Genomic DNA, 27,469 nt, shown 5'->3' on the forward strand with positions numbered 1-27,469 from the left:
CCTTAGCGGACTGCTGGGGCAAGTGCTGTTAGCGAGCACCTGTAAAGGCCGGCACGGCACACGAGAGGGGGTGGGGTGGCCAGCATCCACGCCCGTCCGCCTTTGTCTCCCCAGTGGCGATGTTTACTACACACCGTACCAGGTACTCATTTGAGGCTGAGTCGACCTAGGGGCAGACCACCAGGACCGGGTCCAAGATAATAGCCACCGATCTTGGTGACCTCGAGCGGGGAATCGAACTCGGGTCGCAAGGGTTATCGGTGCGCAGCAGCGCGCTAACCGCTGCACCACCGCTCCTTCACCCCCCCCCACACACGGTCAAATAGCGTTACCACGTGACCCAAACATTCCAGCGCGAGACGTCACGACTGTGGGGTGATGGAAAGGGGCGGGGCATTTGGGGGATAGAGAGGGGCGGGATTTTTATAGGGAGGGGCGGGGTTGGAAGATGAAGGGGGCGGGGTTAAATAGGGGGCGGGGTTTGATGAGGAGGGGCGGAGTCGGAGGCGGCCGGGATTGAAGGATGAGGGGAGGGGTCTTGAAATAGAGGGGCGTGGTTTGATGTAGAGGGGGCGTGGTTTGAGAGTGAGGGGCGGGGTCTTGAGATAAAGGGGCGGGGTTGGCGAGTGAGGGGCGGGGTTTTAAGGTGGAGGGGGCGTGGTTTGAGAGTGAGGGGCGGGGTCTTGAGATAAAGGGGCGGGGTTGGCGAGTGAGGGGCGGGGTTTTAAGGGGGAGGGGGCGGGGTTTGAGAGTCAGGGGCGGGGTTTGTAGATGGGAGGGGCGGAGTCGGAGGAGCCCGGGTTGGAAGTGCGAGGGGCGGAAATTTTGAAGTCGAGGGGCGGGGTTGGCCGGGTGAGGGGCGGGGTTTTGAGGTGAAGGGGGCGGGGTTAGCGTTTAACGAGGCGTGGTTTTGAGATAGAGGGGCGGAGTTGGCGAAGCGAGGGGTGGGCCGAGGGGCGGGGCGAGAAGCGATGGGCGGGGCGATGGGCGATGGGCGGGGCGAGGGGCGATGGGCGGGGCGAGGGTCGATGGGCGGGGCGATGGGCGTGGCCATCTTCATCAACTACGTCACTCGCTCCGTGCCAAAAACTCAGTCCGTGTCGGGTTAAGCTCTGTGCGACTTCTCCCACCATCGTCTGGATCCGACGGAAAGATTCAAGTGCTTTAAACGACACCACCCCCCCCTCGATTACAGGTGACAATAAAGCGAACAACATTCTATCCTAAGAGCATTAAAAGCGTCGTTATGTTGCCTTTGTTTTGTTTCGTTTAAAGAAGGTTGTTAATTGCGTCATAGATGAGGCCTCTGTTCAGGCGACATCCGCGCGCCGTTTGAGGCCTTGGGGTCGTTCGTAAAAATTATCGATTCGCATTTAGAACGCCGAATCGCATTGACAGAGGGAGCAAAGCAAAGCGCTTCGAGTTAAACGATCGTTAAATTTACAAATTGTTTAATGCGCGGTGTTTGAAAGCTTTTATGTTTTTATTAAAAAATATAAAAAAACGGTGGTTGGGCAATGATCGCCCCGCCCCTCCGTCGGCGGCCATTGCCAGCGAGTGGCTAATGGAGGTCTCTTGTTGTTGTTGTTGATTTTAATGGTGGTGGGTTGTTGTTGTTTTGCCTCAGGACAAACACGCCATGGATACCTTGTTGGGAGATCGTCGTTTCAACGCGCGCACCCTGTTCGACTTCAGCTGCCTGTGAGGCGTTTCCCCGGGACCGTCTTTGTCTTCCCTCGTTTTCTTTTGGGGGGGTTGGGCATTGACACCTCACAACCATCATCATCATCGTCATATCATTACACTACTTTCACACACCGACTTCTGAGCATATTGTAGACGCTTAACCCCCCCCTCCACGCGCGCACATATTTCACTTCTGCTGTGCAGTGTCTGATTAGCAATCCCATACCTGTCAACCCCTTATCAGTGCCATGCCTTATTACAGACCCATTCACGACCTAATTGGTCACCCCGTGCCCCCTTATGAATCTCAACGTTCATCCTACAAACTCCCATCACAAGGGAGAAACGTAAATAGGCAAAAAAAACTATTTTTGTTGCACAAGTTGAAACGGCTGTACACCGTATGGACCTGAAAACTCAATTTCCATGTACAGTAAAACCTTGGAACCTTGGATTGCGAGCATAATTCGTTCCGGAAAAGTGTTTGTAATCCAAAGCACTCGTATATCAAAGCACTCGTATATCAGTTGTGATCACGTGACGTTCGGCAGACAAAGCGTATACACGTACTAGTGTTGCAAGTCCTCGCTCGTTTATCAAGGTAATATTTATCTAATTTTTTTGCTTGTCTTGAAAAACACTCGCAGACCGAGTTACTCGCAATCCAAGGTTTTACTGTACAAGAATACGGGGTAAACCGTATGGGTTGACAGGTATGTAGTAGTGTAGTGTATAGTGATGTAGTGTATAGTAGTGTAGTGTTTAGTAGCAGACCTGTTAACCCCTTATGAGTGCCCTGCCTTATTACTGACCATTTCAAACCTTATTGATCACCCCGTGCTCCTTATAAATCTCAACGTTCATCCTACAAAGTCCAGTATTGAAACGGCTGTGCACGCCGTATGGACCTGAAAACTCAATTTCCCTGTACAAGAATACGGGGTAAACCGTGATGGGTTGACACGGCATGCAATCCGCACACCAGTTTGGCTACGTACGGTGCGAAAGAAGTTCGACATACAACCAACCACCACCATCTCTCACCATCGCCACCACTTCATCGCCACGTACCCTTCTATAGCCTTGGGATAACCACACATGCAAATCCACTTAATTTATATCTCATTCACGACTTTTACCATAATCGCCACATTGCAATACTGCCTTCAGCTCGGTTGTCTGCCTTATTCATGTTTTGAACTGCTTTTTGTGTGTTTTAGTTTGTTGTCCTTCCCCCGCACCTCCGATTAGCATGTTTGGCTACGTACGGTGCGAAATAACTTGAACATACTACATCTATTTTTATTTTACCAGGTAAGGCCCACTGGGCTGCTATATAATGTAGCTCTTTTTCAGAAGCGACCTGAATAACCCGCGATAGCTCAACGAAGTGGCTTAACATGTGGAAATGTAAAGCAGCCAAATACTTTTGATTTAAAGCTTTCGTGACTGCAGGGATTCATATTCTTGGTTCATTCGGTGAGTCATGTAGAAGGGAAATAATAAAAATCTAAAACTATAAAAATTCTCACGACGTTTCGACTGCAAACACAAGCAATCATCAGGTGTGAAATCCACAGCAAGAACATTTGAAAAAAGTGGCGGTTTTTCCACTTTTTTCAAATTTTCTTCCTGTGGATTTCACACCTGATGATGATTGCTTGTATTGCAGTCGAAACGTCGTGAGAATTTATATATTTTTTATTATTTCCCTTCTACGTGACTTTACCGAAAGAACCAATAATACAGCCAAGTACTCTTCAACACGTGCTGTTGATTCTAAATGTGGAGGGGGTGGAAAACCGAAAGAACCCGAAGAAAAATCCACGCGAGCACAGGGAGAGAGAGACACGCAAACTCAATATACAGCAGGTGTCAGGGTCACGACCTCCTGTATACCAGTTGACATCTCGCCTCGTGGCGCCCCCGGTTGTAGCATAGAAGTCATGTACAACACTTACGGTAACACCAATCTACCATTGAGCCTGGAAAACGATATTCGTTGGTGGAAAGTGAAACTCAGCTCCCGTGTACCTCCTTGATTTCCTTCAACTCGCCCGTCTTTTTCAACCGCAGCTGCTCTCACTTCCACATTTATTTCCTTCAACCCACCCACCACCAACCCTCACAGCTTTCACATCCCTGTTGAGCTCAACACTTTGAAATGCATTTTTTTTTACCTCGCCGCTCTCGGCGTCTTTACCATACCATTGGAACCTCATTTTCCAGAAGAAAAAATATAATTGTTTTTTTAACCTTTTATCTGGCAATAAAACTGACACCTTTTTTTTTTACAAGGAGTCATGTTTGCATAGAACACAATACCTGCAGTCATAATGCAAACAAAAAAACATAACTGATAATGTATGCACTGTCCTTGAAGTTGATTGGTCCACACCCGAGACAGCTTTCCTTAGAGCCTAGTCTCACATGGTGTTGGACCAGATGACGCCAAAAGGCGCACAACTCAAAGACAATGCACAATCAGAGTATGAGAGCTCGGGGTAAGCATTTACACCATTGGAACCTCATTTGCCAGAAGAAAAAAAAAATATGATAATTGTTTTTTTACCCTTTTATCTGGCAACAAAACTGACACCTTTTTTACAAGGAGTCATGTTTGCATAGACCACAATACCATACTTACCATACGTAACCTTTCGCCCTCCCACCATACTTAACCTTTCGCCCTCCCACCACCTTGATGTCACCAACCCTTGCCTCCACTGCCATTCTACCCTCATTGACCTCAGTTTCGCCACCTTTACCGGCTGTCAAGCTCCCACTCGACTCCTCACTCGCCACCTTCCCCACTCACCTCCCTCACCACCCTCACCACGGTGGCTAGGAAGATGTGTTATCTACGTTGCCTGGCATGCAGGAGGTCCTGGGTTCGATTCCGACCCTGACGCTAGCTGTATATTTGGAGTTTGCGTGTCTCTCTCACTGTGTTTGCGTGAATTTTTCTCCAGGTCTTCCGGTTTTCCCCTCCACATTTAGAATCAACAACACGCGTTTAGGGTATTTGGATGCTATACATTTCCACGTGAAAAGCCGTTTTATTGAGCTACCATTTGTGGCCAGGTCGCTTCTGAAAAATAAGTTGGCACCTCTGTGCTTTATCTGGTAAGATACAAATAGTTAATTTTGTATTTTTTATATGATTTGTTTACCTTTCCTATACTTGGCACTCTTATCGTGTTTTGTTATTGTTTTTGTAACGTTATCACCCCATTGCCCCGACTGGACATCTGTGAAAAAGCTTTATAGCTCAGCGGATTCCTCCAGTATAAATAAAGATTCCGTACCAAAGCCAGAGTGATTTCCTGCTAAAATGAACATTTGAGGTGGTGCTCATCTCTTTACGACCCCACCAAAGCCAGTGGTGGAAATTCCACATTGCAAACCACTTTTGGCTTCTCCCATAATGCAGTACAGCAAAACCCTTTTATAGAACCTAACCCTGCAGAGATATATGATGGGCTTGAGTCAACCCCACACAAGGATTATGAACTTCAATTTGCCCGCTCTGCCACTGAAACCAACCTGGAAAGTTTTTAATGGATAAAAACGACACCGCTTGAACAGCACTACCGTTATAATCACTTCTGTTTAGTGTTTCCGTCCCCCCTGTAAAGCTGAGCCATTGAGCCCATTCACGCCGCGATTAAGTACAAGTAATAAGCCATTTCACCTTTTAAGTTAACATTCCCCTCGGGGAGTTGGTGAACGCGCCAACGCTGACGAAGCTGCATGAACGTGGCTCCGTTTGCCACGAAGCTCGATGTTGGGGCCAGTTTCAGTTTGAAAGGGTTTACTTCTGCAAATAAGTTAATAGCAGCTGGAATGTCATGTAATGGACACAGCAGTTTGCCAGGTTTTTTTTTATATTTGGACGTGGTGCGAAATGGGAATGGGGAGTGTATTTATACTGGAGGAATCCGATGAGCTATGAAGCTTTTTTTTAATCACGGATGTCCAGGAGGTTTTGGTCTAGATGGAACCGTGGTGACTTGCAATCGGTTCAAGTTCATTTATTAGGTATAGCCCTGTGAGCCATTCGGCTCTTGAATCGGGTGCAACCGGTTAGGGGTTGACTCGGAGATGTAGTGAATGTTCAAGATCACCCGACATCACTTTCCAGAGGTAGTGCCGGTGTCAAGAGTGCAACTTGGTGCATATTTGTAGGCTTTCGCGACCAATGTTATCCATAGAAATGCTTTTTTTTGGGTTATATCGCATAAATATAGATGTGTCGTCAAACCCGCCACCACCCGACACAGCAAATTGGTAAGGTTTGTCAGGTAAACAAAACATACCAAACATTCCTGCGGAGGGAGCTGGTCGGAACGTTTGGTTGCTCGGTCAACGGCGGCGTGGTGTTTTCCGCAAATATGCCCGACTGTGAGGGCGGGCACAAGCCGGCGTGAGTAGGTTAAACGTTGAGTTTTATAAGGGCACCACGGGGTGACCAGCCCCTCCCCACCCAGCCCCACCCCTCCCACCCTCCCCAACCCCTCCCTGCACGACGGACGGACACAATAATCCCCTGTGGGCTGGTGGAACCAGTGGGTTCCTACCAGTATTAGTTACTACAGTACTTCACCACACCGCTTAATTGGACAGTAAACTCACGACATTTAGAAATAGAGTACCATGTTTTGCTGGTGATTACAACCATCTTAACCAGGCAAAATGTCCTAGTTGTAATTGCCAGCCATTGGTTACCAGTAGTAACTAATTGGCACTTTGTGTTTACGTGGCAAATCTTTACTAATTGACCGGGTTTAACGACACATTTATATTTGAGAGCTCTAACCCAAAAAACCTGTATTATGGAGTGCAATGTTGCCAGCTTTGAAAATGTTACCCCCCTTACCCAATCGGAATATGGAGTCCTGAGACTTGGTGAGCCTCTGTCTGCTGGGCAAACGAGCGTGATGATATCAATCATTAACATCCATCAGAAGTCTTATTCGATGGGTTCACCTTCGTATGTAAAAGTAACAGTGTGTTGGACTGTGTATGGACCTGCCGCCCATCATAGGAATGTGCAAATGCTACGGCTTAGGGCTGTAAACAAGAGATGAGCGAAGCGTAAACGCTAATTTGAACGGGAAAGCACTTCAACTTTATAGTTACTACTATGCCTATGACTTCTAAATCTTCTATCCTATGCCAATAACGAAATCGGCCATCACCCAGAATGCAGTTGTTGGCGGCTGAGGGATGCCAATTGGCCGATCGCAATGACTACAAAAATGTAATTTAGTTTTAGGTTTTTTCCGTAAAGTCACGTAGGTAAAAAATAAAATGAAAAATAATAAAAGTAACAATAGAAATAAAATAAAATAATAAATCACGACGTTTCGGAGGCAACACAAGTCTCCGTCATCAGGTGGGACCGTCAAAGCTCACTTGATACAGTAAATTCAGCTGTGACGGTCCCAACTGATGACGTACACTTGTGTTGTCTCCGAAACGTCGTGATTTTTTATAATATTTCTATTATCACTTTTATTAATTAAATTTTTTACCTACGTGACTTTACCGACAAGACCTAAAAGTATGAATCCTTGCAGTCACGGAAGCTTCAAATCTAGAATGTAATTTAGTTATTGGCTTCCACGATTTGTTTAAATCGAAGCAAACAAAATAAGCCCCATCGGGTTAGTTTGGATCGATGCCATCTCAAAACATTTTTGACCTCGTTTTCTAAAACACAAAAAAAATTGGCATTTGTACGGGCGCCAGGCCTCGTGTTGCTCGTGCTTTGTAAAGGCCTCTTGTTCAATAACAAAAAAGCACAAAGACCATGGCCATTTATTCTTCTAAATGTGACAAAACACCCATCAACTTTCGAACGTTTTGATTTTGCTGGTACTGTGGACGGACCCTGGACGTCCTTTTTCAGACCTTGAGGTCTTGCTGCGGTACAGTGCCGTGATAAGATCAAGGTTTTTCGCAAACACAGCTCTGGCCGCCAGTGTGCGTGTGCGCGACATTGTCTAAATAGTTCCATTAGAGGCCCCACCCCCCCACCCACAGTGCAAAATAACCTCAACACATTCGTCAAATAACACAGAAACAATTGTACGATATGTGACATTTCAGGCATGGGTTCCTCATGAAAACATACGAATAGGTAAAATTTCGATGTAAAGCTTTCGTGACTGCAGGGATTCATCTTTTTGGTTATTTCGGTAAAGTCACGTAGAAGGGAAGTAATAAAATAATAAAAAGAAAACATAATAAAATAATTCTCACGACATACCTGCATTTCCCATATCCCCTCCCTTTGATGCTGCTAATCCTGCATAATGTACGGGCATAAGTAGTACTAATCACATACCTGCATTTCCCATAAATATGCTGAATTCCTCTTGATATGCAAATTCTTTTGTCAAGGCACCCTTTCCGCCCCTTCCAACCCAGCTTAAATATATGCTCCAAGCACGTGTGCTGTTTCATTCAGATGCTGTCGCCTCGACAGACCTGGTTTTCACCTGAGGACGGCTGCTTGCGTTGTGGCCGAAACGTCGTGACAATTATTTTGTTTTATTTTTATTATTTTATTACCTCCCTTCTACGTGACTTTACCGAAAGAACCAAGAAGATACGAATAGGTTTTACCCTTTCTGGCAGGTAGGTAAAAAAACAAATACTAGTAAATTAATATAAGACGGAGACTTGTGTTGCCTCCGAAACGTCGTGATTTCATTTAGTTATTTTCATTTATTATTTTATTTTATTATTATTTTTTTCCTACGTGACTTTACCGAAAACCTAAGAATATGAATCCCTGCAGTCACGAAAGCTTCAAATCTAGAACAAAACAGGTGTTCAAACACCGCACAGAAACCTTTATTTTGCAAAGAATCATGTCTGCATTAACCACACGAACTTATGGTGAACATGCAAACCAACAAGCTCTGATAACACTGGTCAACAAAAGAAAACATTTTTTTCTGGCCTGGACTTTTGCAGCTGTTTTAGACTAATTTCAGGGTGCTGATTCCAAATCTGATCTCAGATTTGCTCTATCACATCTCACTTTTATGCTATCGGCATACCCCATTTTCATTGATTTTACCCGAAATTAACTCTGTCACTTATGATTGCAAGTTGTTGCTCGTCAGTGACTGCTTTAGTGTTAAAATATGGTGCTGTATTTTTAGGATAGTGTGTTAATAATATCATTTTATGTAGATATCCACATTTATTTAATATTTTTCTTCTGCAGTTTTTATTGAAAATGCAATATTTGATTTCTCAAAAACCTGATGTGATAGACAAAAACTGATGCCACATTTGGAATCAGCACCCCCCAAAATTACCTTCAAACCATTGGAATACCTTATGCCAGAAAAAGTGTGACCAGTGTAATATATGGGCATTGTCCTTGAAACTGATTGGTCTACACCAGAGACGGCCTTCTTTAAGGCCTAGTCTCAACCAGCGTTAGACCAGAGAACGCCAAAATGCAAACAGCATGGTTCCTCATTCGTGAGTAAGAGGATGACCACCGTGGAATTGTCACTGGTGGTGGCTGTGAGCGGGAATCGAACTCGGGTCGCCGGGTTCGTAGCGCGGCGCGCTAACCGCTACACTACAATGCATGACGCTTCCACGTGTGTGGGTCACGTGACGGATGTGACGTCACAGCTCACTTGCGTGCAAAAAATATATGAATTATTGAGCTCCCCCCCCCCCCCCCCCCAAAAAAATACCAAAGTCTATTTGTATAATTTGTGCACGGTGTACAGTTTGGAAAGTACCCACATGGCAAATTTCAAGTTTGTTGCATGTCGGGAAGTACGCTGAACATTTTGAACAGCCACACATAATCACAAATTTCCTTTTATATATATATGGAGATACATTATTATACTCTACTATACACTACTATATACTATATGAGTGTATATACACAATGTAAGAGTGTATATAACATGTATATGTACATATATATTTGATGTACAGTAAATGATTCACTAATCATCTGCAGCATCCAGGTCCGATAGAACACTAGATTATTAGTGACACTATATATGATTAACACAAGATTAGTAGTGACACTATATATGATTAACACTAGATTAATGTTAACACAAGATTAATATTAACACTATATCTTATTAACACTAGATTAGAGAACACTAGATATTTCTCTTCTTGGTTCTTTCGGTAAAGTCACGTAGAAGGGAAATAATAAAATAATAAAAATAAAACAAAATAATTCTCACGACGCTTCGGCCACAACGCAATTAGCCGTCCTCAGGTGAAGAACAGGTCTGTCGGAAAGACAGGTCTGTCGGAAAGACAGCGTCTGAGACAGGTCTGTCGGAAAGACAGCGTCTGAATGCTGTCTTTCCGACAGACCTGTTCTTCACCTGAGGACGGCTGCTTGCGTTGTGGCCGAAACGTCGTGAGAATTATGTTATAATGTTTTATTTTTATTATTTTATTATTTCCCTTCTACGTGACTTTACCGAAAGAACCAAGAAGATACATGCTGTCTGTTATACTTTGTATTTATTATAAAAAAAAATTTGTGTAATAGGCAATGTTCTCTATCAGGCATACTATGGCAGCCTTGTTTTAAGAGAGGTTTTTCTCATCAGAAGCTACCACAGTGCGTACACACATTTGTGATCGAGAGAGGATATGATTCAAGAAAATCAATGTTGGCATTTGCCACCCTGGGTGTTACTGATTAAGCCATTTTTTGGGGCCCAATAAACTCAAAGAACCAAGAGACAAATGGCGCCGTGTCAGCTGCTGCGTTACGAATTGACGGAATGGGGATATATTTCGATTTAAAGCTTTCGTGACTGCAGGGATTCATCTTCTTGGTTCTTTCGGTAAAGTCACGTAGAAGGGAAATAATAAAATACAATTTTTTCTTATATTTTATGTTTTATTTTAATATTTTATTATTTCCCTTCTACGTGACTTTACTGAAAGAACCAAGAAAAGGAATGGGGATATTTATTTATACTGGAGGAATCCGATGAGCTCTATGAAGCACTTTTTTCACGGATGCCCAGCAGATATCTCAATGGCACTCATTCTCTTGCCTCTGACCCCTCTTTGCCCCCTTAATTTCCCCCACCCCCTGGCAGGGAGCCTGACACACGCCAACATCTCAAGAATGTCTACGCCACCCTGGCCATCTGCATGCTGGTGGCGTCCGCGGGGGCCTATGTCCACCTCTACACGGCCATCCTGCAGGTAGGGACACATGCAGCAGGGAGTGGGTGACCTGTTACGTGATGTCGTGATATAGAAGAATGGCAACACTGCCGTGTCGTGCTGTTGATGTCGTTTGAAAGGATGCAAACATTTCACACCGCCGTATTGTTTGGTGTTTTATGGGCGAGTGAGCTCGTTAAATCTGATGGGGGAGGTGCTCTGGTTGTTGCCGGGCCTGCATGATGTCACTGATGCTGCTGTAGCTGCTGATGCCGGTGGGAGAGCCGTTCACCACCAAACTTTTGACGGTGTCATCCTGTTGATCTCGTTTGGAGGAATTGGCACCAGCTGTTGCAGCACGAAGTTATGTTTTTACATCCAACCATTTCCTTGCGTGGCGGAAGCCGTCGCAAGATTTCTCCGCCGTTAAGCGTGTTCCGTTAATTTTTGTTACTTTTTGCGCGCAAACGAGGGACGTTGCTCCAGGCTTGCCCAAAAAGCTCGCAAACGGGGCTTCGATCGCAAGTTTCGGAAGATGCGTGAACTTGTTTTTTTTCCGGGTTGATGCAAAAGTATGGCGTTGTGGAAAATGACGTCGGTTGTAAATTCGGCACGGACGTGGCGGGGTTTTTTTTTCCACCATAGGCTGCATCCGGTGACATTTATCTTCTCATACATTTGGTTGAGGCGCTGTACAGTGAACTAGCTACGGTACTGGATGGTTGGCGAGATGAAACGAGACGGAGTGGATGGGATGCGTGTGTAAAATGAGGTGGTGGTGACGATGCGTGGCGTAAACGAAGATGGAAATGAGATTAGTGGATTGATGATGGGTGACCACGGGAAGTTGGAAGTTCACAGGTGTGATTCTGCCTGGGTTGGGGTTGTGTGTGGGTGGAACTAATCCCATCGTATTCATCCATTCCCTCAACATTACTGTAAGGTGATTAATTTTTCTTCCTTCCCCATCCTCTGTACCTCGGCCGTAGATTTTTTCCCACAAAATATTTCTGCCAAAATTAGCAGCCTTTTGGTTGTGACTCATGCCATACAAAAATGGCTGATGATCAAAATTATCATAAGGTGCCCTCCCCCACCCCAACTCTCCCCTCACAGATGCTGTCAATCTAATTCTGAATTCTGCTGTTTAAATGTGGAGGTTGTATTGGTGCTGCCAGCGGTGAGTTTTATTGTTAACTGTGAAGACCTTGAACTCTGCTGTTGCTGTTTACTCTGAAGTACAGCGAGTTTTACTATTAACTGGATGTTGAATTATGCTATGACTTGTTGTTGTTGACAGTGAAGACATTGCATTGTACTATTAGCTAAAAAATACATTGAATTGTCGCCGTTTACGATGAAGACATTGAATTGTGCAATGACCGTGTCTACATTGAATTGGCTCGGCACACAGTGCAAACGCTAATATTAATAATTAACTGGGGCGATGTGGTGAGATGTTAACTCCCTCGCCTGGTACGCTGGAGGTCGTCGGTTCGATCCAGACCCTGACGCCTGCTGTATATTCGAAGTTTGCGTGTCTCTCTCCCCGCGGTCGCGTGGATTTTTCGCCGGGTTCTCTTGCTTTTTCCCTCCAGCATCACGCATTTGACGGTGTTTGGCCGCTATAAATGTCCACATGATGATATGCCGCTTTGTTGAGCTATCATTTGTTCTGGTCAAAAAAATTGCTAGAATTAAAACTGTACAGGAATTTAATTTGTCCCGTTCACTTGTGTGCAACTGACCTCTCCAGGGGAACTTCTTGATGACCCTGGTGAGCATGGGCCTGCTCATGTGGCTGATGTTTACACCTCGCAATGGGCAGAACGACGCCAAGCGACTGGGCATCCTGTGCGGCTTTGCCTTCACCGTTGGTGAGCGGGAACGCAGGCACTGCGGGTGCCGATGAATGATCGATTCTAAAGGCCGACGGCGATTCTTTGAACGGGCACTGCCGTTCACGTGTGATGGTCCTTCCCCCGCAGCTCTGATTAGCACGGTTGGCTACGTACGGTGTGAAAGAAGTTCTATATAATACGTATATAGACTCACAGGCGATAGACTCGCACAGATCTATACACTCACACAGAGACCCACAGACTCACGCAGAGACCCATAGACTCACGCAGAGACCCACAGACTCACGCAGAGACCCACAGACTCACACAGAGACCCACAGACTCACACAGAGACCCACAGACTCACACAGAGACCCATAGACTCACACAGAGACCCATAGACTCACGCAGAGACCCACAGACTCACACAGAGACCCATAGACTCACGCAGAGACCCACAGACTCACACAGAGACCCATAGACTCACACAGAGACCCACAGACTCACACAGAGACCCACAGACTCACACAGAGACCCATAGCCTCACACACAGACCCATAGCCTCACACAGAGAACCATAGTTTGTTGTCCTTCCCCCGCACCTCCGATGAACGAGGTTGACCACGTACGGTGCGAAAGACGTTCATTACACATGCACACATACGTGTGTATTTCAGCAATTCTAGAATAACTCTGGTGGCTCGCTGAAAGGCACGGATCAGCCTCCTCCGGAGTAATATAATAAAATCTCCTTGTCGCTTATTAAACAGTTGGCTTACAACACATATGGCATTGGGGTAGGGTGGGGGGGAAAACCCCACAAGTGGAAACTAAGGAGGCTGTATTTCACACAATACAATTGTTGCAGTGTGATGACAGAATCGTGTGGAATGTGCCCGAGCTTGTTAGAAGCCGGGAAGCACAGCAGGTTTGAGCCTGGCTCATGCTTGCTTGGGGGGTGTGACCACAATACGCGCGCCTAGGCTGACGTGGAGCTACACCATCACTACGTGAGAGCGGTTCGAGTTGACCTTGTTTAACCCTGGTGGTGAGAAAATGACGAAAGCAAATTGCGTAATAATATTGAGTGGAACAAGTAAAGCCATTAGAAATAAAATTTTAAAAACAGCTGCGTTAGAAGACATTGATAACGGTGCACTTTGGTAAATAATATTAATAAAAATAAATGTCCCGCAACATATGTTCGCTCAGACTAATTGATTGAAAAAAAGCAACTCATTGTTGAGTTACAGAAACGTAAAAAAAATCGCAGTGCGGTGCAAGCCACTGTTATGTATACTGTGTTATGCTCGCACACCTACGCTTAGTGCCTTCACGCACCGACACAGACCAGCACGGCGAGATTGCGGTCACATTGCCCCCGACGATGTGTAAACTCGCGAGAGCGAACGCCAGAGGTCGCAACCGGGTACCCGATACCCGTACCCTACCCGATACCCGGCTACCCGTACCCGGCCGGGTACCCGGCCGGGTACGGGTAGCCGTTTGCGACCCTGGTGCGGCTGGGTACAGGTAGGCCGTGAGTCACTGGTGAGTCACCGTTTGTCACTCGTTTCCCAACGTCTTGTCTCTTCTCACAATTCAAGTGCCTAGAATCAACCCACCCGCGCCTGCAACATGGCTTCATCCCAGAGGTCGCAATCAGGTACCCGATACCCGGGTACGGGTACCCGTTTGCGACCCTGGTGCGGCCAGTTACGGGTAAGGGATCAAAACCCGTTTGCGACCTCTGGTGAACGCTCTGAAGTGAACTGCCGTTGGTAACCCGAAGCCCGTGGCGTGTTGGCTGGCGGCTCGGGGTTAGACTGATGTGACCGATGTGCTCCACCCACCTCCCCGTGCGCGCGTGCACGCACGCACGCCCCCAGCCCCGTGGCCTTGTCAGCCAATGACTGCGCGATTAACATCGCAAACCCCCCCCCCGCCCTTTTTCCTGTTTCGCTGCACCGCTCGGACGATTGCATCAACTTTTTCAACGCCAAACGCGCGCCCCCCTGCTGTTTGCGAAGGGGGAGGGGGGGGGTGATCTCCCGCCCGAGAATGTTCTTCCTTCCGTGTACCGCGCCCTCGCTCTCTTGCCGCGGCCACTGCCATTGCAACGCGATCCATAGACTCCCCCCACATACTTGTGGGTTCATAGATGTCCCCATGGAGTTGCATGTAGACACGCACACGCATACGTAGACATGCACGAGAAACCACCCCGATACACTCGCAAAGAGAGAGACACAGATGCGCACTCACAAACTATACGTACAAATGTCCCCTGTGTAGCCAGTCCAGGATGCTTGGGCAAGTGCTGTTAGTGAGCACCTACGAAGGCCGGCACGGCACACGAGGGGGGAGGATGGCCAGCACGACGCCCGACCGCCATTGTCTCCCCAGTGCACAAAGACAAAGATCCCCCGTGTAGCCTTAACAGACTGTTGGGGCAAGTGCTGTTAGCGAGTAGCACCTATGAAGGCCGGCACGGCACACGGGGGGGGGGGGGGGGGGGTGTGGCCAGCACCACGCACGGCCGCCTTTGTCTCCCCAGTGCTGATTATGACACACCGTACCGGGGCTACTCATTTGAGGCTGCGTGTGTACACACACACACAAAGACAAAGATCCCCCGTGTAGCCTTAACAGGCTGCAGGAGCAAGTGCTGTTAGCGAGCAACTATGAAAGCACCAATGGCGCATATACACACTCGCATACATAGTCGACTTATGCACACCGAAGCTGCCGTGGTATTAACGTTAGTACATTCCCTTTACGACCCAGAGGTTGTCGGTTTAAGTCCATCTCCTGGGGTGAGTTGTGGGTATGCCCACCTCCCTTGCAAGAGGTCTTGGTCAGCGTGGAAGAGTAGGCCAAATATCTTCTCGAGCTCTTCTCTCTCTCTCGTAGAGGCCCCTACACCAGCATTGGCGGGGACAAGCGATTAATTTCTATCTTGAAGTCTCTGACCTGGGGTTCCGCTAAAGCAGTGGTTCCTAACTTGTACTGCAGCCTTGCACCCGTTTTTTTTCTCAATCGTTAAAACAATTACAATGTTAATAACTACGTCGGGGTTTGATGAAACAAAGTAAGTTGTAACTTACGTACCCGTGCGCAATTTGTGTTTCGATTATTTGCCTTCTAAGAAAATCTGGGCATGTCTCGCACCCCCCCCCAGGGAATGCAGCGTGCACCACAAGTTAAGAACCACTCCACTAAAGAAATGAGTTTAACGACAAAGCGTATCTGTTTTGATTGGGGTGTTTATAAATGGGGATCACCCTTTACGTTTAATTTCAATGCACGATTGTCAAAAGTTAAACAACCTCTCCCTGTTAACATTTGAGCTAAAGGGTGCCTGCCGGTCCTATTCTATTGGTGACCGCTGTGATAGGATGCCTTTGCGTTCTCGGCTTGCATCTTGTGTTAATAGATTTGTGCTTCGTGGTGAACGTTTTGTGACGGTAGGGGGGGGGGGCAGTGCATTACCCATGGCTGACGATGGCAATATTGTGACGCTCCAACGTAAACGTACGTCGACTCTTTAGCCGGCATTATGCGGCCGATAACTCTGTGTTCCTGCAATGTGTAATGGGACGGCGTTGCCCCCCCCCCCCCTCCTCCTCCTTGTAGGACTCGGACTTGGCCCTCTGCTCGAATTCGTCATCGCAATCAACCCGAGGTAAGAGTGTGCACTCTGCCAACCCGCAGTGCCACGTACGGGAATCTTATCGCCGTCAACAGAGTGTTTAGTTTGGTTGTCACGCCTCCCGCCCCCGCGCCTCCAGTTAGCAAGGCTGGTTACGTACGGTGTGCGAAAGGAGTTCACACGTCGTACGTGCTTGCAACGTCAAGAAATCGTCATTCGACCTGTTGGGCGAAGGCGTCCGAGAGTTGCCTCCGTATCTTGCGATCGTGTGACGCAGTAACAAACAGCTTTAAATCGAAATTTAACCGCCTCTACGGGGAGGGATTCCACATAACTTTGAGATCCTTCAACAAGCTACGTGATAAGAAGGCTCAGCTAATCGAGTCTCTCACCTTTCTGAAGAGATGCCGCGACTGGTTTTCACCTGAGGACGGCTGCTTGCGTTGTGGCCGAAACGTCGTGAGAATTATTTTATTATGTTTTATTTTTATTATTTTATTACTTTCCTTCTACGTGACTTTACCGAAAGAACCAAGAAGAATTGTTTACTTTAATTGTTGTGCTCTTGTTACTTTATAAATATTTTTTCGGGCCAATAAATTTATCATGAAATGTAAAATTAGTCGCGACAATCGGGATATGTTTTTCGCTGGGGTGATCGTGGATCTTATGTCTTGCGAAAAACTTCAGCATCGCCACACGGCAGCAACGCCACTCAACCCTTATGACTTCACAAAATTGGTCTTCCTACCACGGTCAACTTTAAGTTAATCCGGGGCAATGGGAGGGAGGCCTAATGTGGATAAAACACAATGAGAATGATGGAAAATGAACACAAATCAAGCTATAAAAAAACACAACTTCTGTACAATGTGTGCTCGAAAGTGTTGTCCGTTTTTCTTGCAATTTACAGCAATCCGGTTAATTCCCGACCATGTTTCGGGGCCCGTCTATAATTAAATGTGTGCGTGCGCGCGCGTGTTCCCTTGCAGCATCATTGCCACCGCATTCATGGGCACCAGCCTCATCTTTGGCTGCTTCACGCTCAGCGCCCTCTACGCCCGACGCCGCTCCTACCTCTACCTGGGCGGTGAGGCTGGCGTAGAGTTTTAGTGACCGTTGTTTAACCTGCAGACGGACGATAGACCCGTTGAGACGCACGGAACATCGAATCTTTTGCGAGGGTGCGCGCGTGTACTTGCGCGCGCGTCCTACCGCCATTGGCCACTAAGTTCAAGTTCATTTATTAGGTATAGCCCTGTGAGCCATTGGGCTCTTGAATCGGGTGCAACCGCAACAAACAAAAAACTAAAACACGAACAAAAAACATCTTAAAGTGAATATGTAACTGAGTGCAAACAGAAAATCCAAGAAAAGACAGCAAAACATTGCAGGAAAAAAACACCGTACACCAACGCTGTGTGCAAAAATCCCAGTGGGATGCAAGTCAAACAACAACAACAACCACAAGACAACTTAGATTAAGGCCATCAGTCTAACTCCGTACTACAACAAACAAACATGGCTAATCCAATACACTTTTCGAAAATCACCAAAATAAAGCCATAAAAGTCAAACAACAACAACAACAACCACAAGACAACTTAGATTAAGGCCATCAGTCTAACTATGTACTACAACAAACAAACATGGCATCACCACGGCGCTTGTGCTAGGCTTTGTGCACGTTGAGGCCACGTAGAGTGTCGAATGCCCGTTGGCAGGAGGACACGGGACAGACCCAGCAGCAGGTGCCATGGGTTCTCACTGACTGAGATGACTGGCAGATGCACCACCTGTGCCGCCTGCTGTGCCAGTTTTTGTTGTGTTTTAGCCGCCCGGCGCTCCGCTCGTTGTCGCGAGCGTCGCTGCTCTGCCCTCACATACTAGCACGGAGTGGTTTCATTCTCGCTCACGACAAATAACAGCGGCGAATATTTGAACCGGTCATTGGCGTGTCCCCTATGTCGACTCGGCCTCAAATCAGTACCTGGTGCGGTGTGTAAACAAAGCCACTAGGGAGACAAAGGTGGCCAGGCGTGGTGCAGGAACCTTTTTCGGCACCACGGTGGCGAGATGTTAAATACCTCGCCTGGTGTACAGGAGATCGTGGGTTCTATCCCAACCCTGACGCCTGGATATTTGGAGTTTTTCCACGTTCTCCCCGTTGTCGCGTATATTTTCTCCGGGTCCTCCGGATTTTCCCCTCCACATTTAGAATCAACGTCACGCGTTTTAGAGTATTTGGCCACAATAAATGTCCACAAGCCCACTTCGCTGAGCTATCATTTGTGAATAATCTGGTCGCTTGTGAAAGAGAGCTACATAGGAGCTTAGTGGAATGCCTTACACCAGGTAAAATAAAAGTATAGTTTAGGAAAATATTCTTGAGACTGGGTGAGGCTTTCCTGGGTAAACAAGCGTAAATTATCATCTATTTACACGCACATTTGTGTGGTTACCTTTGCGTGCGATGTGTTTTGTGTGCAGGAACTCTGATGTCCGGACTCTCCTTCCTGCTAATGATGTCTCTCTTTAACATGTTCTATGGCTCCGCCCTCCTCTTCAAGGTAGGTCATGTGACCTGTGTGTACCGCCCTGCAAGTTTCTCCTGAGACACAAGGCGCTGTGTTTTTTACGTGTATTTACATTGCTTTATATTGTAATGCAGGTTATCTAGAATATATATTGTAATACAGATATATTGCAATACGGGTAAATATATCGATTGTGCGTTAACACATTCCTGCGGAGGGAGCTGGTAGGAACATTGGGTTGCTCGGTCAGTGGCCAGGTATTCCGCAAATATGCCCGACTGTGAGGGCGGGCACAAGCCGGCGTGAGTAGGTTAAACGTTGAGTTTTATAAGGGCACCACGGGGTGACCAGCCCCTCCCCACCCCTCCCACCCAGCCCCACCCAGCCCCTCCCTCCCCACCCAGCCCCTCCCCACCCTCCCCACCCAGCCCCTCCCCACCCTCCCCACCCAGCCCCTCCCCACCCTCCCCTCTCCACCCAGCCCTCCCCTCCCATTTTTGGATGCACGACGGACAGACGGACACAATAATCCCCTGTGGGCTGGTGGAACCAGGTGGTTCCTACCAGTATTAACACAATTGTAATTTTACTGCAGTTTAAACTGCGCGGCTAAAATGCTGGCAACTTGTATACCAGCAAGAGAATCTTAAAATCAATACCGGTTCGGGCGAGGAGCTGGTGAAGGGACAGGAGCACAGGTTCGTGATGCGACGCTGAAAGTGGTGTGCCAGTGAAACACCCTGGCGGCGGCCGCATTTTGAAGCTGCTGCAGCCTGATTTCGATTTAAAGCTTTCGTGACTGCAGGGATTCATCTTCTTGGTTCTTTCGGTAAAGTCACGTAGAAGGGAACAACGCAAGCAGCCGTCCTCAGGTGAAAACCAGGTCCGTCGAGGCGACAGAGTCTGAATGGCAATTCAGACTCTGTCGCCTCGACGGACCTGGCTGCTGGCGTTGTGGCCGAAACGTCGTGAGAATAATTTTATTATGTTTTATTTTTATTATTTTATTACTTCCCTTCTACGTGACTTTACCGAAAGAACCAAGAAGATGATGACATCATCTTGCGCTATTTAAGACCAGAAGCAGGTGGATTGCTTCACTATTCTGGCAATTGCCCGATGATGCCAGTTGATGTAATTACCAGCGAAACGTCGCGGTCATCGCATTGTAAACGTCGTGGATTTACTCTCCAACACACCGGTGGGCTGCAGTAGTACACTATACACTACACTATACACTACACTACACACTACACTATACACTACACTATACACTACACTACACTATACACTACACTATACACTACACTATACACTACACTATACACTACACACTACCCACCACACTATACACTACACACTATACTATACACTACACTATACACTACACTACACACTATACTATACACTACACACCACACTATACACTACACACTATACTATACACTACACACCACACTATACACTACACTATACACTACTATACACCACACTATATACTACACTATACACTACACTATACACTACACTACTATACACCACACTATACACTACACTATTCACTACTATATACACTACTATATACACCACACTATATACTACACTATACACTACACTATACACTACACTATACACTACACTACTATACACCACACTATACACTACACTATTCACTATACACTACACACTACAGTAGTAAACTAATTAGCGCTTTCTTTAGGTGACAAACCTTACCGGCTGTGTCGGGTGGTGGACGGTTACGACACATTTATACTGACGAGATCAAACCCAAAAACCTTCGTTGTGAAAATAATTTATTTTCCGTTTACATTTTTGGCACAAAGCACGGTTAATCGGAAAAATGCGGATAATTATCCCAGGAATAGCCGAGAGTTGAGCCGCGCGGGTCGCTGGGCGACATGAACCCGTTGGGGCGGCTAGGAAGGTGCCTCCTTCGCTGCTGTGACGAGCCAAACGTGGGGAAAAAAACGTGACGGAATCTATTCGAATGTGCACGACTGTTGTTGGGGCGTGCGCTGGTAGCCAAAACGCCGTTCAACACGCTCGCCGATGTCGCACGACAGAGCCATTTCCCGGTACGTCGCCTCTTCTAAATGTTTTTAGAGTTTTTTTTTTCTCTTTTTTTGAGGAAGCGAAATCGACGGGAGTTTCCGCTAAAAGCCGAACTGTTGTCGCCAGCGATAGCGCGGGGTTTTATGTGCGTGTTTTTCCCCACCACGCATCTCAAATGTGCGCGCGTGCACGCTGCAGGTACAGTTGACTGGAGCTCGTGAATTATTAACGTGCCTTCGTGCAAACCGCATGCCGTGTTCCTGCCGTGTCAGCACCCATGGGGGGGGGGGGGTGGAGGGCGATGTTACGTGTGTAGCATTGGCTCTCGGTGGCTCGTGCCAATGTCTTAAGTGTGGTGCTTTTCCTCGTGTTCTCTTGCCATCATCGTTATCCTCCCATCAATGGGGCACCACGGAGGCTAGGAGATGTTAACGACCTCGCCTGGTACGCAGGAGTTTGTGGGTTCGATCCAGAACCCTGACACCTGCTGTATATTTGGAGTTTGCGTGTCTCTCTCTCATCATCATCACGGTGGTTAGGAGATGTTAACGACCTCGCCTGGAATGCAGGAGGTCGTGGGTTCGATCCCAACCCTGACACCTGCTGTATATTTGGAGTTTGCGTGTCTCTCTCTCATCATCATCATCACGGTGGTTAGGAGATGTTAACACCTGGTATGCAGGAGTTCGTGGGTTCGATCCCGAACCCTGACACCTGTATATTTGGAGTTTGCGTGTCTCTCTCTCATCATGTGGTTAGGAGATGTTAACAACCTCGCCTGGTATGCAGGAGTTCGTGGGTTCGATCCCGAACCCTGACACCTGCTGCTGTATATGTGGAATTTGCGGTGTCTCTCTCCCCGTGGCAGAGCTGTAAATGTCCACGTGATGATAAGCCACTTCGTTGAGCTATCATTTGTTTATGGCCACGTTCGCTTCTGAAAAAAATAGCTTTGTAGCAACTCAGTGGCGCCTTACCTGGTAAAATATATATTTTAAAAATGTGGTTTGTTTGAATTACCCGCAATGGTTCTGGGAAGCACAACGTGATGCCTGATGGGCCCCCTCACCTTTTCCGCCGTTTCTCCGTAGCCTTTTGTTACACGCTTTTAATTAACTCACTCTGTCTGTTGTTGTTGTCGTATCCTCAAATCTTGTAACTCAATTTTAACCCACTTCCCAATGTGTGTTTAACACGTAGCAGGCTTTCGCAAACAATATTATTCATAATCAACGTTTTTGGGTTTAGATCGCGTTATTTATAAATGTGTCGTAACCCTCCACCACCCGACACGGCCAATCAGCAAAAAAGCGTCACGTTGACAAAAGATGTGTGTTGAAGCGTGAAACCACAACATTTACAATTTTTGAGTAGCAAGACGTTTCGCTGGTTATTGCATCCAGCATCATCGGGCAATTCGCCAGAATGGTGAGGCTCTGCTCTGTCTCCCGTTCTTATATAGAGCAGCAGCAGAAGGGTGACGTCATCATTATATGGTATCGACTGCAAACTTCGTATACTTATGTCTTACTGATGACAATACTATATTCTGTCATAAAAAAAAGTTATTTTTAAACAATCTTTTTACACGCTTTCTATTAACTCACTCTGTTGTTGTCGTATCCTCAAATTTTGTAACTCAATTTTAACCCTCTTCCCAATGTGCTATCGACTGCAAACTTGGTATACTTATGTCATACTGATGACAATACTATATTATATCATAAAAAAAATTAAACCATCTTTTTTAAATGTTATGTTTCGGCTTGGGTCTAATTGTCCACGCTCAACTGACGTTGGCTGTAAATCACCACGTTCCCTCACGTTATGCCAAGCTTTGCAGCCACTTCCTGGAGTCGTGGAGTTCTGCCATTACTCGTACGGTACATTTCATTAAAGCGTGTTTTTAAAAAAGTATTTTAAAATATTACTTATCTTATTCTCCACTCGGTCACCCACCCACGGGGGTCCACGTTGTCAAGATTTTTGCTGTCCAGTTGACCTTCTGGGCTCCTTCTGCCATGCCCTCTTGAGATAATGCCGGATGGTGTACTGTTTTGTCGATGCCCGTTTTGGTTTTGGCGTTTCCTTAGCCAGTGCATTTAGTTATTTTCCACGCTGGGCTTGAAGTCCTGGAGCAGGCCGGGCACGCGCTTAGCACCGGAAGAAATGTGAAAACCGTCACCTGGACTGTCAGACAACCAAAACGTTACTGCGCGCGCGAACGAGTTAATTGGTTTTTGCTCAATGTTACCGTCGGCCTCAATCCTTACATTGCTATGTCTTGTTTTCCCCATGCCCCCCCCCTCTCCCAACACCCCCCCCATCACACCCCCCCCCTCACCCAGGCCCAGATGTACCTGGGGCTGCTGGTTATGTGCGGCTTCGTGCTCTTCGACACGCAGCTCATCGTGGAGAAGTGCCGCGCCGGCGACAAGGACTTCATCTGGTGAGCGCCAACAGAGACAAAGATCCCCCGCGTAACCTTAACAGACTGTAGGGGCAAGCGCTGTTAGCGAGCACCGATGAAGGCCGGGACGGTACAAGAGGGGGTGGGTGGCCAGCGCCACGCCTGACCGCCTTTGTCTCCCCAGTGGCGATGTTACACATCGCACCAGGTACTCATTTGAGGCTGAGTCGACCTAGGGGAGGCCCAAGACCGGTTCAGATAATCGTCACTGGGTGTGAGCGGGATTCGAACCCGGGTCGCCAGGTTCGTAGTGCAGGGCGCTAACCGCTACACCACCGCTTCCCACACACGCGCACACACCCTCTTTCACACGCGCACAACAAAGATCCCCAGTGTAGCCTTAACAGACTGTAGGGGCAAGTGCTGTTAGCGAGCACCTATGAAGGCCAGAACGGTACACGAGGGGGTGGGTGGCCAGCACCACGCCCGACCGCACACACCCTCTTTCACACGCACAAGCGTCTCTACTCGTGAACCCGAAATCCATTCGCATATGTAGAGTTTTTCTTGTCTTTTTATTTTTACTTAAGCCTGTGGTGGTCCCTGTGTTAAAGTGTACACGGACGTGTACACTTTAACTGAGTAAACCCACTACGACATTTACAATTCCAGTAGTGGGTTTACTCTCCAACACACCAGTTGTGTTGGAGAGTTAAACCACTACGACATTTACAATTCCAGTAGTGGGTTTACTCTCCAACACACCAGTTGTGTTGGAGAGTAAAACCACTACAACATTTACAATTCCAGTAGTGGGTTTACTCTCCAACACACCAGTTGTGTGTCGGAGAGTAAACCCACGACAGCATTTACTATTTGAGTACTGTCACGTTTCGCCAGTAATTACAACCAGCATCATCATGTGACAAGACATCATCGTTTAACGACACATTTATTTTCACGCGATCTGATAAAAAAAAAACCTAAATTGTGTATAATATTGGTCGCGAAAGCCCCTACTGCTACGTGTTAAATTCATGAAATTTTCCAAAATTGAACCCGCGAACGCCCCACAAACCGTTCCATCGTCACGTGTGACCGCGACTGCAGGCACAGCGTGGACCTCTTCCTGGACTTCATCCACATCTTCCGCAAGCTCATGATCATCCTCACCATGAACGAGAAGGTGAGGGAGCAGACTGCGGCCTGCATGCCCGTAGTAGGCACGATGGACGCGTGATGGTAAAACGTTAATTCTCATCGTCGTCGCCCCAATGGTCCACGGTGAAGCGGGCACGGCAGGTGCTCTCAACGTCTCCGGGTTCATGTCGCGATCCACGATGGGCAGACGTCACGTAGTCTGTGTCCGCGTCACATCTCGTCATTCATCTTCTTGGTTCTTCCGGTAAAGTCACGTAGAAGGGAAGTAATAAAATAATAAAAATAAAACACAATAAAATAATTCTCACGACGTTTCGGCCACAACGCAAGCAGCAGTCCTCAGGTGAAGAATGAAACACCACCAAGCTTGGAGCGTATATTTAAGCTGGGTTGGAGGGGGGAGGTGGGAAGAAGAGCGCCTTGACAAAATAATTTGCATATCAAGAGAAATTTAGCATATGGAAAATGCGTAGGAGGTGGGTGGGGGGGTTTCAAATTAATATTATGCCCGTGCATTATGCAGGATTGTGTTTTATTTTTATTATTTTATTACTTCCCTTCTACTTGACTTTACCGAAAGAACCAAGAAGATGAATCCCTGCAGTCACGAAAGCTTTAAATCGAAATCTCGTCATTCGTTTACACTTTTCCCTCTCGTCTTGCGGTGACAATTTGCTCAACTACTGGTGGTGGCCACATCTTTCCGGCACCGATGTCTTTAATGTCGTCGTCATCGTCGAGGAATTCCTTTTGCCGAACAGCAACACTTAAAATTTTCCTGTTGTCCAGCCAACGTATGTGTTGGGGGGTGGGGGGTCGGGGGGGGGGGAGGTGAAGGAAGACTACAATGGATTGTTACGTTAATGACAAGAGAGTTTTCAATGCAATCGGTGCGTGTGGAGCCCCCGGTTAGCATTGTTCGTGTACGTTGACTTTCTTTCGCGCCGTACGTAGCCAACGGCGCTGATCGGAGGTACGGGGGGGGGAGGACGGCAAACTTAAACGCGCACAAAAGCAGTTCTAAAGAAATGATTTTTCCAAAAAGAAACGAGTTTTCAAAGTAGCTCACGCGCGAGTCTCTTGCGCTTGTTTGTTTGTTGTGTGTGTCTAGGACAAGAGAAAAGAGAAGAAGTGAGAGAGGGACGCAGGCGAAGTAACAATGGAACTTCACACAGAATCTTATTTTTGTGTATTAATCATCAACTTCGTTGTGTGTGTGTGTACCTTTCTGTGTATTTTTGGTAATTATTTCTGACTTAAAAGTTGACCTGTGAAAAATGCATCTTACCCCCATTCCCCTCCATCCAAACAAATTGGCTCGCTGGGTTGAAGACGGGAGAAAACGTGGTTTGCGTATTTGATTCGACGATTGGATATGAAGTGTCACACGCAGAGCCGGAGACGCTTTTAAACCGGGCGTCGAACGAGAGTCGAACACGCCGTTAACGTCACGCCTCAAGCGGGGGGAGGGTAACTCGACGCATCGTCAAAGATGCACAGGTAATCGATACGTCTTAAACGGTGTACGGGACGACAATTTTCTCTTTAATATTTATGCATGGTGCACTTGTTAACACTTAGGCCAATGCATACGATGTGGATAAGGGTTAGGTCGTGGGGGGGGGGGTGGCGGGGGGGGGGGTGGCGGGGGGGGGGTGGGGTGACTTTGTTCGCTTGGGGACTCACTGCTACACACACGCGGCCGCTTGCTTTGCATCGACAGGGTTTGACGAGACATTTCCTAACCGGCAGCGGGCAAACAAAATAATCATAATAATCATAATTGGCGCAGCGTTCGTGACTGCAGGGATTCATCTTCTTGGTTCTTTCGGTAAAGTCACGTAGAAGTGAAATAATAAAAGAATAAAAATAAAACAATAAAATACAATTCTCACAACGTTTTGGCCACAACGCAAGCAGCCGTCCTCAGGTGGAGAAACAGGTCTGTCGAGAAGACAGTCTGAATGAGACAGACCTGTTCTCCACCTGAGGACGGCTGCTTGCGTTGTGGCCGAAACGTCGTGAGAATTATTTTATTGTTTTATTTTATTATTTCTTTTCTACGTGACTTTAGCGAAAGAACCAAGAAGATGGCGCAGCGTTGTTGACGATACAATTTCGTGAGGTCCTCGAGTTTGGAAAATCCGCTTAAGAGTCACACCTTGCCATCGCCGTTGACGAGAGGGTTGGGAGTTTCAGTAAGAACCCACGCTCTGGGGATCGAGTGGTAAATGCACACCTGGCCACTTTATTTTATTAACGATAATTTGCTATGAAGGGGTTTCTTAATAACAACTCGCATATCGAGCACTAAGGAGTACACCGGAAAAAAAAACTTAGCATCCAATTAACCACTCACCAGGTTAGAAGGTTTAATAATTAACGTTTGAACTAAATGACTTTGAACTGTTATTAATAAACCATTTAGATGTGCCAAAATTAAACAATGTGATGTCTATTATTGTCAGCGTTTCATTTGTGCGACGATCGTGATTGCAGCTTAAACCCCCCCTCCCCCTCGCCTCGTGTTAAGAGGACAGCCCTCGTAAGTGGATCTAGCGGAGTTACTTCCGAGTGATCTGCTCCACTGCGTACGAGCGTGACGTCCTGTCAGAGCCGGCCCAGCCACTAAGCGACCCTTGCAATTGCAAAGGGCCCCGTGGCCAGCAGAGGGCCCCCTAGAGTCACTGCTAGCTCGTGGGTGAAACAAATCATACATCAAAGGGGCCTCCAACCAAATTTTGCTTAGGGCGCCCAAAGGTCTAGGGCCGGTTCTGCGTCCTGTCACGCGAAGGCCAGACACCGACGTTGAAATCTCCAAAGAGCTGCAATTGAGGCAAACGAAGCTCTGAGGCAAAGTGTAAGGTCCACGTGGGTTTTGTTTTGTTGGTGTGTTCTTGATCGCCGGGGGAGG

The 27,469-nt window shown here is 47.1% G+C and overlaps 1 protein-coding gene across 1 annotated transcript; it reads left to right on the forward strand.

Moving 5' to 3' along the window:
- Positions 1-1,051: 1,051 nt before the first annotated feature.
- On the forward strand, positions 1,052-27,011 carry TMBIM6 (transmembrane BAX inhibitor motif containing 6). Its single transcript, XM_078619197.1, has 10 exons — positions 1,052-1,195; positions 1,628-1,701; positions 10,812-10,920; positions 12,638-12,758; positions 16,359-16,407; positions 17,367-17,464; positions 18,865-18,944; positions 23,333-23,433; positions 24,505-24,580; positions 25,667-27,011. Exons 2-10 carry the CDS (start codon positions 1,640-1,642, stop codon positions 25,688-25,690), a joined length of 720 nt encoding a protein of 239 aa, XP_078475323.1. The 5' UTR covers positions 1,052-1,195; positions 1,628-1,639; the 3' UTR covers positions 25,691-27,011.
- The last annotated feature ends 458 nt before the right edge of the window (positions 27,012-27,469 follow it).

Source organism: Lampetra planeri, chromosome 62 (assembly GCF_965212315.1).
Source record: "Lampetra planeri chromosome 62, kcLamPlan1.2.h2, whole genome shotgun sequence".
Classification (NCBI taxonomy): Eukaryota; Metazoa; Chordata; class Hyperoartia; order Petromyzontiformes; family Petromyzontidae; genus Lampetra; species Lampetra planeri.

Excerpts from the sequence above, each read along its gene's own strand:
- TMBIM6 (XM_078619197.1), top strand. The coding sequence starts at position 1,640 with ATGGATACCTTGTTGGGAGATCGTCGTTTCAACGCGCGCACCCTGTTC. Across the intron at positions 12,759-16,358 it reads CGGCTTTGCCTTCACCGTTG|GACTCGGACTTGGCCCTCTG; the intron begins GTGAGCGGGAAC and ends TCCTCCTTGTAG. Across the intron at positions 18,945-23,332 it reads GCTCCGCCCTCCTCTTCAAG|GCCCAGATGTACCTGGGGCT; the intron begins GTAGGTCATGTG and ends CCCCTCACCCAG.